Genomic DNA, 13,419 nt, shown 5'->3' with positions numbered 1-13,419 from the left:
TGTGTATTTTCTAATTCTAGCGCACTCAAGCTGGTTTCTCCAAAATTACCTACCCCACCTTTAAATCATTAAGTCCATGAAAAGTCTTAAAATGTCTTGTGTTGCCTACAAATCCTCAAATCTGATTTGTTTCTGCTTTAAAAAAAAGAATGACTAAAACAGTTAATCATGTTGATTTATATCTTGGGGATGTTTCTCTAGTCACAGCATATCTTCCTTGGACAAAAACACTGCGTTATCTAACACAAACAGTGCAATGTTTCACAGACAACTGATCCTATTTACAGCTCCTCTTTGGTTACATATCTTTTCAGGTATAGTTCAGTTCCTGTGTAAGCCTCCTTACAACTTTGGTGATTATTTTGTCAATATTCAATACCTTGCTTATTTTCAAGAGTGTGATCATACTGAGGTCCATCCCATGGCTCGTGCGCTTGAAGTCCGTTACTGAGAGTCCAGTTCAGATCATCATTGACCTCCTGGACCCAACTACATAGACCTGTTTCAAAAATTCTTTTTTAAATTCTTATTACTTAAAATACGACATTTGTAATAATAGATAATGAATACAAAATAGAACATTTGCTTGAAAGTATGCAAATATCCGAATGGCCTCAAGTAAAACTCAAAAACTTAATAGAGAGATCACATTAACATATTTAATTACAAAAGCTGAATTAGGCTAGGGTAGCTTAAAGTCTTCAGGTAGATTGTTCAGTTTTTGATTGAATTATTTTGGCCACAAGCCTTAACAACAAAATTAGAAGATTCCCCGTCCCTTGTTTTTCTTGGTAACCTTTTTCAAAAGTGCAGTCCATGGCGGAGGCAGGAGCGGTGGTTGTCGTAGTAACAGGGTTTGGAGTGGTGGTCGGGAAAATGTCATCACAAAACTGTCCTCTGATGATGTGGATATCGTCCAGGGAGAAGCTCGCGCCAATTGATTCGGGACAACTGGCTTGTAAAATAATCTGTAATGAAGAATGACGGTTAGTTCAGAGTTTTTACCTCATGCCACTTTATCAGGGTTTAATATGAAACAAGACATGTCACATTACTTGGTGAGGCCCTGATGCATTGTAATCCACCCTGTCTTGGTTCCACATGCCATTTAAAGATCCTCTTGTACTCCACACAGGACGCAGCCCAGCACTCTCATTCACAAACATTGTGAGGTTAATATCTGAGGGCCCTGGAAGCAACACAATTAATCATCAAAAGATTGAATTTACATTTGATGACAAAAACAATCATTTATATTCGTAGGATAATCAGATGTGTGATAAGGCATGCACATCAGAGCGCCAATGCAAAACCAGAAGCCCTCTTGTACCGCTTTCTCTGATTCTTGGATCCTTGCTGTTATTCATCAAACCATCCTACGTTTTTGGATATACATTTACCGTAATTTTCGGACTATAAAGCGCACCTGAATATAAGCCGCAGCAGCTAAATTGAATGATGTGTACATATATAAGCCGCACTGGACTATAAGCCGCAGGTGTTTTAATGTTTAATTACCATATGTAAGGGTTCGTGCACAGAGGGGATTGTCGGGAAAGAGATGGCTGTTTGAGGAAGCTCCCATTTATTAACATTTCAACAAACAAGTTGCATATTTGCATAACGTATTCAAGTGTTACCATTTAGTGCAATAGTAGCTACAGAACATGTACTGTGCTGTGTAAACTGTACTGTATCACATAGCGTTTCAGACACACAAACTTTTCAACTTTCAAACTTAGGAGAGGTTACGTCTTCTTTGTGTTATAAGATAGGACTGGCAGGGTCAGTCAAACCTGGTCGTTATCCCGCGGAGCTCCTGTCCCGGTCCCTTGCGCTCTCTCGGCCCGGTGTCTACAGGGCTAGCCCGAGGATCCCCCGCAGCTAGCAACAGGCCTTCAAAACAATGTTAGAGGCGCTCCTGAAACAGCGTCAAAACGGGTATATTTCCCGGGCTTTAATATACGCTTTGTTTCACTCGTTTGTTGTTTTGTTCCTCCGTGTTTTCAGAGCAAGTCGTCGGAGCTGTAAAAATCCATAGATTAGCCGCACCGTTATATAAGCCGCAGGGTCGAAATATGGGAAAAAAGTCGCGGCTTATAGTCCGAAAATTACGGTAGTTAAAGTGCACCTATCATACTATTTTTAGGCAATAGCATAGGTCTCAGATATATACAAATATATAAAAAACATCTCTATGAAGTGTTTTGCTCAAAATACCAAACAGATCACCCATTCTAGCCATGCCTCATATCCCTCTATTTCACTTCCTGTTTCAAAAGTGCTGATTTTGGGTATAAAGCTTAAAAAAAAAAAAGAATTGATAAAAAAAAAAGGAAGGGGTTGAGCTCACGCGGGACCCGGCAGCTACTGTCTAAACTAAATACTGCCGTGATGAAACGCCATATCATGGATTATCAAGGATTATTTCTGAAACAGTATGGAGCTCAAAGGCTTTCGCTCTTGCCGGTTATACCACAAGGTGAGTTCCTTTTTATTTCCTGCTTCTTCAAACACATGCTCTCCAGTACAGGTTAGCTCTGAGTGTTAGCGATGCTAATGTAAACACCGACCATATTACGTCCAAAACAGTCGGGCATTGTTTCTGATAGCAACTTTCTGATAGTGCCGTGGGTCCACATTTCCGATATTACGTCATATCGGACGCAAATCTGGATCAGCTCCTGACACACCGGGGACACATATGTATGTATAAAAGACATCAAAAAGTGCATTTTGCATGATAGGTCCCCTTTAAGTTCAATGCACAATGGAAGTAAACAGTAGTGGCTAGATGGAGAATTGCATTGATTGAAACTGCACACCTTTGTTTTGTTGTTACTGTTATTTGTTTTTATCCAAATAACAATCATGATCATTGAAATTATAAAGATTTCTAACTTGCTGCCTTCTCTATCCTCTCTTTCTAACCTGGAGATTTTAACATGCTTACTGATGCTGTCATGTATCTCACTTAAGGTCAAATCAATTCAGCTCATTTTTTATACAGGGGTTAAATGCATGCTTGTAGCTGCTTATGGTCCCCTCTTTCTCCACATTTACCGTTATGTCAAATTATAAAAAAGTTTAAATAAAGAATTAAAAGACTGTTCTTACCATTTGGGGCCCAACCTTCGACATAGTGCCAGATCTCCAGGCAAGCTCGGTTTACTGCCTCCATCGTCTCACTCTCCAGTTGGGCAGTTTCTCCTTTCGTATTGTCAGACGGCTGGAAGAATGCAAAGTGACCTGTAGAGGGTTCAAAGCAACATAAACAATCCAGAAGAATCATTTCCAACAGTGTCCTGCACATAGGTTGTTGCATGATTCACATTTATAGAAGGTTAATTTGTCATCTAAAGACTGAGTGGCGGCTTAAAGTTTGAGAGCATAAAGGCAGTCGCTTAGCCCACTATATTCCCGAATGGTCTTTAGATTTCAACCCTGTGACCTATTTACCAAATGGCGAGTTTTCCGCAGATGTTTCCTCCTATACAACAAAAGTCGGACCTGGCAAGTACTTCCAGAGGGAGATTCTCTCCGCCACACTCCCCCCACCCCCCTTGCCTAAACCGCCTCCATTGGACTCCTTTGTTTACTTCCTTACCATATTGACATCACTGTGTTACATTCGTGCTTCTATTGGCTAGCGCTTCAACACATTGTACATGACAGGCTGAGGGGCGGGAAATAATAGCGGTGGACCAATCACAACAGAGCCAGCCAGCTAACCAATCAGAGCAGACTGGGCTCTGGTTTCAGACAGAGGGTGAAAAGAGGTGCTGCAGCACATGAGGAAAATAAAGCACTTTTTAAACATTACATGTCACAGTAGAGGCACAAAATACAAATATGAAAACTGAAAATTAGCACAACAGGACCCCTTTAAGTCGGTAGTATAAATTAGTCAGGTGCATGCATGAACATTTTAGGTAACTTCCTCCCGCTCATACTGTTTCTATAATAATCATGCAGCTAGTTAAATTTGTTTATTTTTTCTCACCTAAAGCAGAATTTGTGGAGTGGTCCTTATTTGGAATAAAGTTACCATCGCTGTCACCTGAGAGCCAGTCCCAGTCCAAACCGGACTCTGCAGGACGATTATTCACCCAACCACAGAAGTCCATCTCAAAGTCACAAAATCCTGCAAGGGATAACACATATAGTTTGCAACATACGTGCAATATGAAAAAAAACTAGCTAAAAACAGGTCACTAACCTTCTGCGGGACAGGCGCCATTCAGAACTATGAGGTCGTCAATGGCGATATCTCTCCTTGGTTCAACCCCAACCACAGCTTCAAAAACCACCTGTCACTCAGACACAATGCATTTGAACTTGTTAAACAACCTGTTTTATTTCCACATGGCTTTGTGTTTAACATAGGAACAGTATGACTGAGAGAGTGCAGCCTTCAGGAAAAGCTGAGCTCAATGAAATAATCGACACTTATTGTTTTCATGTGAGACAAAGTTACAGAAGGCAGGCGAAAAAGGTATAAATGTACGTGCATGAGTGTGGAAACAGAATAATATATAGTTATAAAATAATTTAAAGAATGTTGTAAGATGCTTTTTTGCCCAGATGTAGCAATAGTTTATTTACCAGTCTTTACCTGATATCTAACAAACCAAGTACCTGATACGTTGCACCAGAACTGAGTGTCACTCGTGCGTGCCTCCAGTGTTTTCCCTGATCTCCATTTCTGCTCCAGAGCTCTTCACTGTTTCCGTCAGCAGTTTGAAGGAGAACATGGAGATCCCCCACTCCACTTCCCTCCATGTAATACCAGAACATTAGGCATTCCCCGTCAGCAGGGGTGGGCTCCATCACTGCAGTCATCACCGCAACTCTGGACCCAGCAGGCTGATTCCACAGCTGGGCACTCAGGTAATAACCTGCACAGTGAGGGCGGAGTTATGCACACGCTGATTCATTTATTTATATATGCATGTACGTTTGAGCCTGGGATCACACAAAGTAATGTAAACCTTTTTCCAATAAATGAGTTAATTATATAAAAAACAAAAGCATACAAGATCTGACGAGATTATAGTCAATTTCATCAGTTCATCCCCTTTGATATTACATCTGAGTAACAAAAAAAGGGATTCCCTAATGTACCAGTTTTTGATTTGTGTTTATTACCTCTCTTTTTCAGGTTTCAATCTTTAAGCAAAATTGATACTGGGGATAGTGAATGTAAAGTCGACCCTATCCCCATCCTTCATAGATTCTTTGTTTGGAGGAACTCTGAGCAAACATCCAATGACATTAACACTACTAATACGACACTTCTCTTGTTGAAAAGATAGTCAGCTGAGCATACAGTATATCTCAGTGAGATGCAAACCTTGTTCCGTCCCCAGAGTGTGATCTGTGGCTGGGCCTGAGATGTTGGTAGGCTTCGACCCCCCCATGGAGCGGCTCCAGCTGGAGTTTGCAGACGGCCGAGGCAGCATGCCGCACAGCGAGCCCTGGAAGGTGCACTCTCTCTCAGCCGGACACGAGCCGGTCTCACTTCTGTACACCTTCAGGTCATCAATGGCTATGCTGCCTTGGGTACCTCCCACCACAGCTTCTATAATAAACTGAAGGACATACATTAATTGAGAAGGTTTCACCATAACAAAAGGTTTAAATGACTATTTACATTTTCAAAATGGGTTAGAACAGCGGTTCCCAACATGGGGGACGCGGCCACAAAGGCATTGCAAGTGGGCCGCCAAATAATTAGCAAACCATTATAATTTGTTTGGAAACATTTTCATTATTAAGATTTTTTTTTATTTGAACCTCCTTTTCTTTCTCTTTCTCGATCCTCCTTAGCAACGGTCATTACAGTCCTTGACAGCGGTCTGATCTACTGGATTAACAACGTGTCACATGTTCTGAATTGACCAATCAGAACTTTATTTCGCCTCTGTATTATTTATGGTTGAATGTGGGCCGGAATTTATTTTAGATTCTCAAGTGGGCCCTGAGTTAAAAAAGGTTGGGAACCGCAGGGTTAGAAAGTTAATAAGACACCAAACCAAATTGAAGCTTAACATTCAATAAGAAGAAACACTTATATTTGTTACATGAAACAGTGAGACAGTAATACAAATAAGAGGCTTGTGTTTTAAAATAGGAAAATGTATTTGCACAGGTTTATACTGTATATTGGAAATTCTCCAACATGTCTTAAACATCTCTTTACAGTAAATACAATTTCATTCTGAATAATTCTCTAAAATATATATGTATATATTATATCAGCAGATGAATATATATCAGAAATAATAATTGTACCTGTATTGGTTTGTCACTGTCGAAGGTAAGATCAGCGAATCTCCATTTGTTTCCCTGGGTGCCACTTCTCATCCATACAACCGTCTCCTCTTCACCAGAACGCTTTGTAATAAACTTCAATGAACCTGATAACAACAGAAGATCAACTAAGCTTGTGCATTTGTAGGATGCATGGGAATTATTAAGAGAAAAGGCAAAAGATGGTTGAAAATGAGCTGAATGTTGTGGATCTTGGGATGTAGCTTTTGACCTCTGGATTTAGTTTAGTTTAATTCAATATTATTTATTTAAACATTTTGTAAAAAAGACAGTGAGGCACGTACCAATGCTGTTGCCAAATATGTGGTACAAGAAGCTCACACATGTCACGTGACCTTCAGGTTGAGGGAAGCTGATGAGTCTGGCTGCTGATGAGATGTTCAGGTTGTATTTAGCAGATATGAGCATGAAGTAGCCTGAGAAAGAAGACATGAAAAAGAGAAAAAAAAAACATGTTACACGTTAAAGAGTAGGCAATATCCTAAGCAGACTGAATATAAAAAGTCTCTATCTGAATTACCAGATAATAATACATTTTATGGACAGTTCAAGACTTTAATGCAGTTGTGTTAGTTAGTTAGTTGCCATTTGATTTTGGTTAATGGGCACACTCTTTGTCCCTTTTTTTTCATCCTGTATTATATTTATTTATTATGGATAGATAGTACCAAGTATCATAATGTGTTAATTAATATGTTAATAGTTTGATGTTAGGTTACAAGATTCAGGTGTTTTTATTACAGAAAATACGATCTGAGCAAAATATGTTTTGCAGAATGAAACCCTAAAAATTGCCACTTACAGCTCTTCTTGTTAATGTACTAAAGTGTCGTTATCTCTTGATGAATTTGCACAAATTCTAAGCAGTAAGTCCATTTAAATAGAAACAAGCAATGTCCCTGAACCCCTGGTCAAGAAAAGCTCCAGGTCCACTGCAATTAAACTTCAGTAATTTAACTTTAAGCATCACTAATGCGTATTATAAACTCAAATGAAACAAACACCTGCACGATCCTTGTAGAGTTTATATAAGATAAGATAATATGTACTTTATTGATCCCAAATTGATTTGATTTATTTATTTGGTTCATTTCACTAAAACAAGTCACAAGTCATTTTAAAAACAGAATGATTGTATACCGCCAGTAGAGCACTCACCCTTCCTAGTTGGTTCCCTGTATGCCCCATTTACCCGTCTCCACAGAAGGCTGGCAGTGTGGTCGTGGTACCATGAGCAGGTGTCCTCTTCAAAATCACATGAGAGTTGGTGTGATCCTGCAGGGACGTCTCCCTCTGCACAGTTCTCAAACATGACATCGTCCAACATAACGTCTATGTCCATGTCCATAAATTGAGGTTGGAAGGAAAACTGCAACTGTGTAAAGAAAAATGTTTTGCTCTACATTCATTCTGAAACTCAATAATTCAGCTGATTTTGGGAGAGGCAGATTGCTAAAATTACCAAGATTAAATAATAAATTCCTCAGAACAAAAAAATAACTGTTAGAATCTTCTGAACAGTACAAAGCACCGAAACAATTTGATTTCTTTGTACCATCCGGCCCACGTTAGCTTTGTCTGTATGGCAACACAAATGTATTGTGTAAGATGTCCCAGAGATTACAGGACGCCAAATAAAATAATTAAACCATTAGGTGCATTTTTATTGATCCGCCAGGGGACAAAACAGGAAACTGTTTACACAACAAAGTTTATAGGTACAATAAAGTTAATAATTTGGAGAGCTACACCATGAATATGAATATGAATTAAATAAAATCTAGACACTGATAGAATTTAAAGGTAGGGTAGGTAAGAATGGAGAAACCAGCTCGAGTGCGCTAGAATTTGAAAGTACGCAGCCGAAAAAAATCTGCCCCTTCCTTCAGACTTCCTTACAGAGCCCCTCCTCCAACACACACGAACGCGCACATGACCAATGAGGGCACGAGATAAGTTTGTGCACGAGATGGAAGGCTGACAGGCAGGTAGGCCATCCAGTTATTTTAGCCGGGCCGGCTCAGATGATTGGTCGTGCTTTTTACAGTACCACGGCTTCCACAGATGACATTTTTTTATGTATTTATTGTCAAAGCATTTAATATATTCATTGCTATCGGGATGTTAAGAGCATTCCATGGAATATAACAAAAAGTGTTTCTGAAGTGAATTACCTACCCCACCTTTAAGTGCATTAGTAAAGCTAAACTACTAAAGGTCCCATTGTTTTTCATGGCTTACTTTATATTTGGCAGACAAACATGCAGAAAGTTGTGTTACGACAGTTCCCAGAATGCTTTGAGGATATGTGGAGATAACATATCATGTTGCATCTGATGCAGGAACGTGTGTAGGCCCTATTATTTTAGGAATGTATTTTTTTTCATTTTGGCAAATAAGCACAATTAAAGTATGCAGATTAGTTACTTGACTATTTGCAAAGTACTCATGGATGTGCGGACGACTATATTATGTGATGATTCTCAGGCAAGTTCTGCATGAGTAAGAAGCTTCTTGGTTTCTATGATTTCTTAGCAGATTTATGGACAGTTTGAGATGATAATGTCTATTATTAGTCTAAAAACAAACAGTATATTTGACTAACCTTGTATCCTCCTGGCTGATTACCGATGAAAGCTGTAGCCTTCTCCCAACCGTCTGTCTTACTTTTAGAGCTGTGCAGCAACTCTTGCATAGGGAGGCTTCGGATCATGTTGAGTTTAAGGGATGAGGATGATGATGATGATGAGTTATTGTAAAGGTAGTACCAGAAGCTGAAAAACAATGACAGTCAAATAAAAAAACTGGCACCAGCTATCACATGCTAAATGACAAAAGTTGAAATGCATTGTCATTTAAGAACATATCCTTTTGTAGAACACATATGACACATAACCTTTTAAAAGAAGGGGAAATGTATTGTTTTAGTACCTGATCTGGCATCCCAGAGCTGCCAGGTTGTCAACAAAGTACTCCAAATAAGCCGTAGAAAAGCCTCTTTTGCCAACTACATGCATGACATGTCCTGAATCCAACCGACAAACAATATTAAGAACATCAACAATCATGCTATCTAATTAACATTTGTATCCCACAATTAAAATGTCAATATATCCATATACAAATAATTTTCCACAAAGTAATAAAACAAATGACAAACGCCAGTAGTTTAAGAATTACCAGAGGCATTTCCTGTGCTGTGGTCCAGTCCAGGTACTGAGGTGATGTTTGCCATTTGCCGTCTCCAGCGGTAAGAGGCAGTACTGCTGCTGCCGTCCCAACCACAGCAGTGATGCTCAAAGTCACATGACCCTTAACAAGAGAGAAGGGGTAAGATTACACAGCAGGATTTGGAAAAACTTGTCCATGCATTTATCTTCAGTAGACTCGATTACTGTAATGGTGTCTTTACAGGTCTCACTAAAAAAATCTATTAGAAAGCTGCAGCTGATTCAGAACGCTGCTGCTCGAGTCCTCACTGACACTAAGAAAGTGGATCACATCACTCCAGCTCTGAAGTCTTTACACTGGCTTCCTGTGTGTCAAAGAATACTGCTGCTGGTTTATAAAGCTTTGAATGGTTTAGGCCCAAAATACATTTATGATCTCCTGCTAAATTATGAACGATCCAGATCTCTCAGGTCTTCAGGGACTGGTCAGCTTTCTGTCCCCAGAGTCAGAACTAAACATGGAGAAGCAGCGTTCAGTTATTATGCTCCAAATATCTGGATCAAACTCCCAGAAACCTGCCGGTCCGCTGCAACTCTGACTACTTTTAAATCCAGGCTGAAGACTTTTCTTTTTGCCGCTGCTTTTAATTGATATATAATATTCATATCTCACACTGCACTGTAACTTTTATTCATGTATCTTTGTTATTCATTTTTTTTTATCTTTGCTTTTAAATGAGTGTTTTTAAATGCCATTTTATAATATGTTTCTTAATGCTCTTAATGTCTTTCCTTTTTGTAAAGCACTTTGAATTGCATTATGTTGAAAGGTGCTATATAATAAACTTGCCTTGCCTTGCCTACAAATGGAAAGTATCCAAAGGTTTTGTGAAATAATTCAAAAGCATTCTTGTTCCCAGTATTGTGTTTGTATTCTGTTTTATTGTATTTATTTTTTGCTTTTTTAGAAGACGAATAAATAATAATTTAAATGTTAAACTCGTGCTATTTTTGACGCTATTGATCCCTTAGTGAACTTCACAAGCTTTCTGGCAGTATATATGGTTTAAAAAAACATAAACTCATCATTAACCAAATAACATTTGGACAACAAATATATTTTTATGCTGATATTTTTGTACTTTTACTGCAGGTATTACAGGAGTATCTCTACACTGTGATATTACTACCTTTACTTAAGTTAAAGATCTGAGTACTTCTTCGACCACTGGAAAGATTTAACAAGACTTGAAAAACTCAGCGTACCACAAAACCCTTCGTCTGAGCCATCTTCACAGTCCTTTTTAAAGTTACAGACGAGTCCGGCAGGAAGACATTCTCCAGATGTGCAGTTGAACCCCCCGTCAGGATAAGATGATACGACCACCAACAATACTGTAAAGAGAGTTTTATTACGAAGAGATAACAAGAAAATCATCTCGGGGGGCTTGCAAAACACCTTTGACTTTAAACTCAAACTTTACACCTCTTTTTTAACAGGCATGCACAAGATAATGTACACCAACAATGGCAGGGGGGATGTGGAGAAAATAAAATATAATTATATTTTTGACCAAATATCTTGATTTCAAGATTGTGACAATATAGTGAAGTTGACTGTTTTCGATAAATCAAAATCAATAAAGTGGTTAAAAAAACAACACCATTAGACTGTTATCAAGGCCATCAAAACTCAGACACATAAGCAATACTTCAATATATATATATATATATCTAAGAGGATATCTGGTTTCAAATCACAATATCAAAATATGGCCAAGCCTAAGAATACCTTTAATATATTATGTCCAGCTATGATGACCCTTACCTGACAGCAGAACACATATTTGCTTCATGTCTGGGGAAACAAACCACAAGGCAAGAAAATCCAAAGAAAATGAAAGATCCTTAAAGTGTGATCATAACCCCAGCTAACCCTCTGATAAACAGTTTGTGACTGTTTTACTGGAGAGACGCTTTTATACCAACAGTTGAGCTGAGGCTGAGAGTCCTTATCGGTAGACCCTTAAGGCTTAAAGTCCACAGGGTTCTCAGTAAAGTGTGATACATTTCCGTGGCTCGTCTTTATGACCCTCATTGCACGTCTCATTCATTTAGAACTACCGACAGTGATGTTACGTATCGTAGACGAAGTGTTTTGTAGGTAAAAATATGAATGTGGGTTAACTTTGACATACAGTGAGGGAGTCAGTTTGGATTTGAATCTAAAAAAAGACACACACACATGAAAATTCAAACGTATAGCACTTCATGTAATTTATATTTCTACCTTTACTTAAGTTAAAGATCTGAGTACTTGTTCGACCACTGGAAAGGTTTAACAAGACTTGAAAAACTCAGCGTACCACAAAACTCTTCGTCTGAGCCATCTTCACAGTCCTTTTTAAAGTTACAGACAAGTCCGGCAGGAAGACATTCTCCAGATGACATTCTTACACTTCATGTAATTTATGAGTTTTCATTCAAATGAAGACGGTTAAGCTCTCATTGTTCGTTACCCTCACATTACTGGGTCATGTTTGTGATAATGACCTGCTTTAATGGATCTTATCGGATTTTCCAACTGGGAGATAAAAATATCTGCATGTTCGAGTGTCAGTGTATGAGGTCAACACGTATAAGTAGGAGTGTATGAGGTCCATTATGAGAAGGAGTGTGTGAGGTCAACCACTATTCTGCATAACTGAGAGGGAAAGAGCAATTCATTTAAACTGTGTTTATAAGCCATGTAGAAAAGTACTTTAGTAAGCACAGGCTTAAAAACCTCATTAAAAGGACCTTGATAAAAACACACTGCAGACTTGAAGGCAATGTATTTCAAATGTAATGGCGTTTTTCTTGGTCAATGGTTCACCCTTCCACCAAATTTCATGGAAACCATGCAAGACGTTTTTTTTTTTAAATCCACTTGAAAACACAAAACCAAACCAACAACATAATCTCCTTGGTGGAGGTAAGCAATATTTTATAGGCATTTGGTTAAATGTGCAGATGAAGCTTCTTGAAGAAACAACATATAACCACTTACTTTCTATCCCATAAACATAATCTTTCTCTTTCCACTTCAAACGAATATGTCCCATCAACCTTCTATATCGTTTACAATGTTCGATGCACATGTTTTCTTTTTTTTGCCACAAAAAGCCATTGTTAATTACAAATGTGAGTATAATGCAGAATACAATTGCACTAGTCCTACTTGTAAGCCTTGTAAAAAAAATCACTGCAGTCACAAAGGTTAATATTTCAGCACAGTCCTGAAAAAAGGAGAATAACCAAAGAGGAAGTGAAAATATAAAATGCTATGATATATGTTAAGGCACGTTTGGAGAACAGACCTCAACATCTGAAGGCCTCTGCCACTAAACAGGATATTGTGTTGCTACATTCAGGATGCACATTTTTTCTCTTCATCAGCAAAAGTGCAATATATCTCTGCTCTAATAACTTTACAAGTAATCTTGTGCCTCCTTATAGCTATAATAAAACTTCTAGTGTTTAGAAAATACAGTAAAATAGTGACTTTAAGCAGTGTTTAAATGCAAGCATACACACTTCAAATGTAAAAGTCAGCTCATTGTTTGGTATGACAGCTGGAAGGTCAGTAGGGTGTTGCAAGGTAGAATTAAGTTGTTGCTATCATTTAGCTAACCAGTCGTTTATGATTACAAACGTGTTTTAATTTATGTTTTAATGACACAGATACACTGGCTTAACCATTGCAACAGTATTATGAAAAAAAGAGTATTGCTGCCCAATATTCATCGTCATAATCGTTATGGTAAATTCAATTTGTGCGATAAATATTGCAAAAGACTGCGATACTATGCTCAGAGATTGTTTGAGGGATACAAATTGTCAGTAGAAAACTGTACTTTTTTATTGGTACCTTTTG

At 38.4% G+C, this 13,419-nt stretch overlaps 1 protein-coding gene across 1 annotated transcript in view; it reads right to left on the bottom strand.

The window, feature by feature from the left end:
- si:ch211-106h4.4 (MAM and LDL-receptor class A domain-containing protein 1) overlaps positions 1–11,460 on the bottom strand; it is a 32,313-nt gene extending 20,853 nt beyond the window's left edge. Inside the window, exons 1-16 of the mRNA XM_034153114.1 lie at positions 11,332–11,460; positions 10,770–10,898; positions 9,514–9,645; positions 9,265–9,358; positions 8,939–9,107; positions 7,492–7,708; positions 6,618–6,749; positions 6,295–6,419; positions 5,354–5,591; positions 4,639–4,898; positions 4,220–4,310; positions 4,004–4,144; positions 3,118–3,249; positions 1,056–1,189; positions 797–968; positions 380–499 (exon numbers count right to left, since the gene is read on the bottom strand). Coding sequence (XP_034009005.1) covers positions 380–499; positions 797–968; positions 1,056–1,189; positions 3,118–3,249; positions 4,004–4,144; positions 4,220–4,310; positions 4,639–4,898; positions 5,354–5,591; positions 6,295–6,419; positions 6,618–6,749; positions 7,492–7,708; positions 8,939–9,107; positions 9,265–9,358; positions 9,514–9,645; positions 10,770–10,898; positions 11,332–11,359 — 2,314 coding nt within the window. The 5' untranslated portion in view covers positions 11,360–11,460. The remainder of the gene's footprint in view (positions 1–379; positions 500–796; positions 969–1,055; positions 1,190–3,117; positions 3,250–4,003; positions 4,145–4,219; positions 4,311–4,638; positions 4,899–5,353; positions 5,592–6,294; positions 6,420–6,617; positions 6,750–7,491; positions 7,709–8,938; positions 9,108–9,264; positions 9,359–9,513; positions 9,646–10,769; positions 10,899–11,331) is intronic.
- Positions 11,461–13,419: the final 1,959 nt, after the last annotated feature.

The sequence above is a fragment of the Trematomus bernacchii genome, unplaced genomic scaffold (genome assembly GCF_902827165.1).
Source record: "Trematomus bernacchii unplaced genomic scaffold, fTreBer1.1, whole genome shotgun sequence".
Taxonomy (NCBI): domain Eukaryota; kingdom Metazoa; phylum Chordata; class Actinopteri; order Perciformes; family Nototheniidae; genus Trematomus; species Trematomus bernacchii.
Note: the sequence above shows the minus strand (reverse complement) of the source record. Positions and strands in the feature narration are given on the sequence as shown.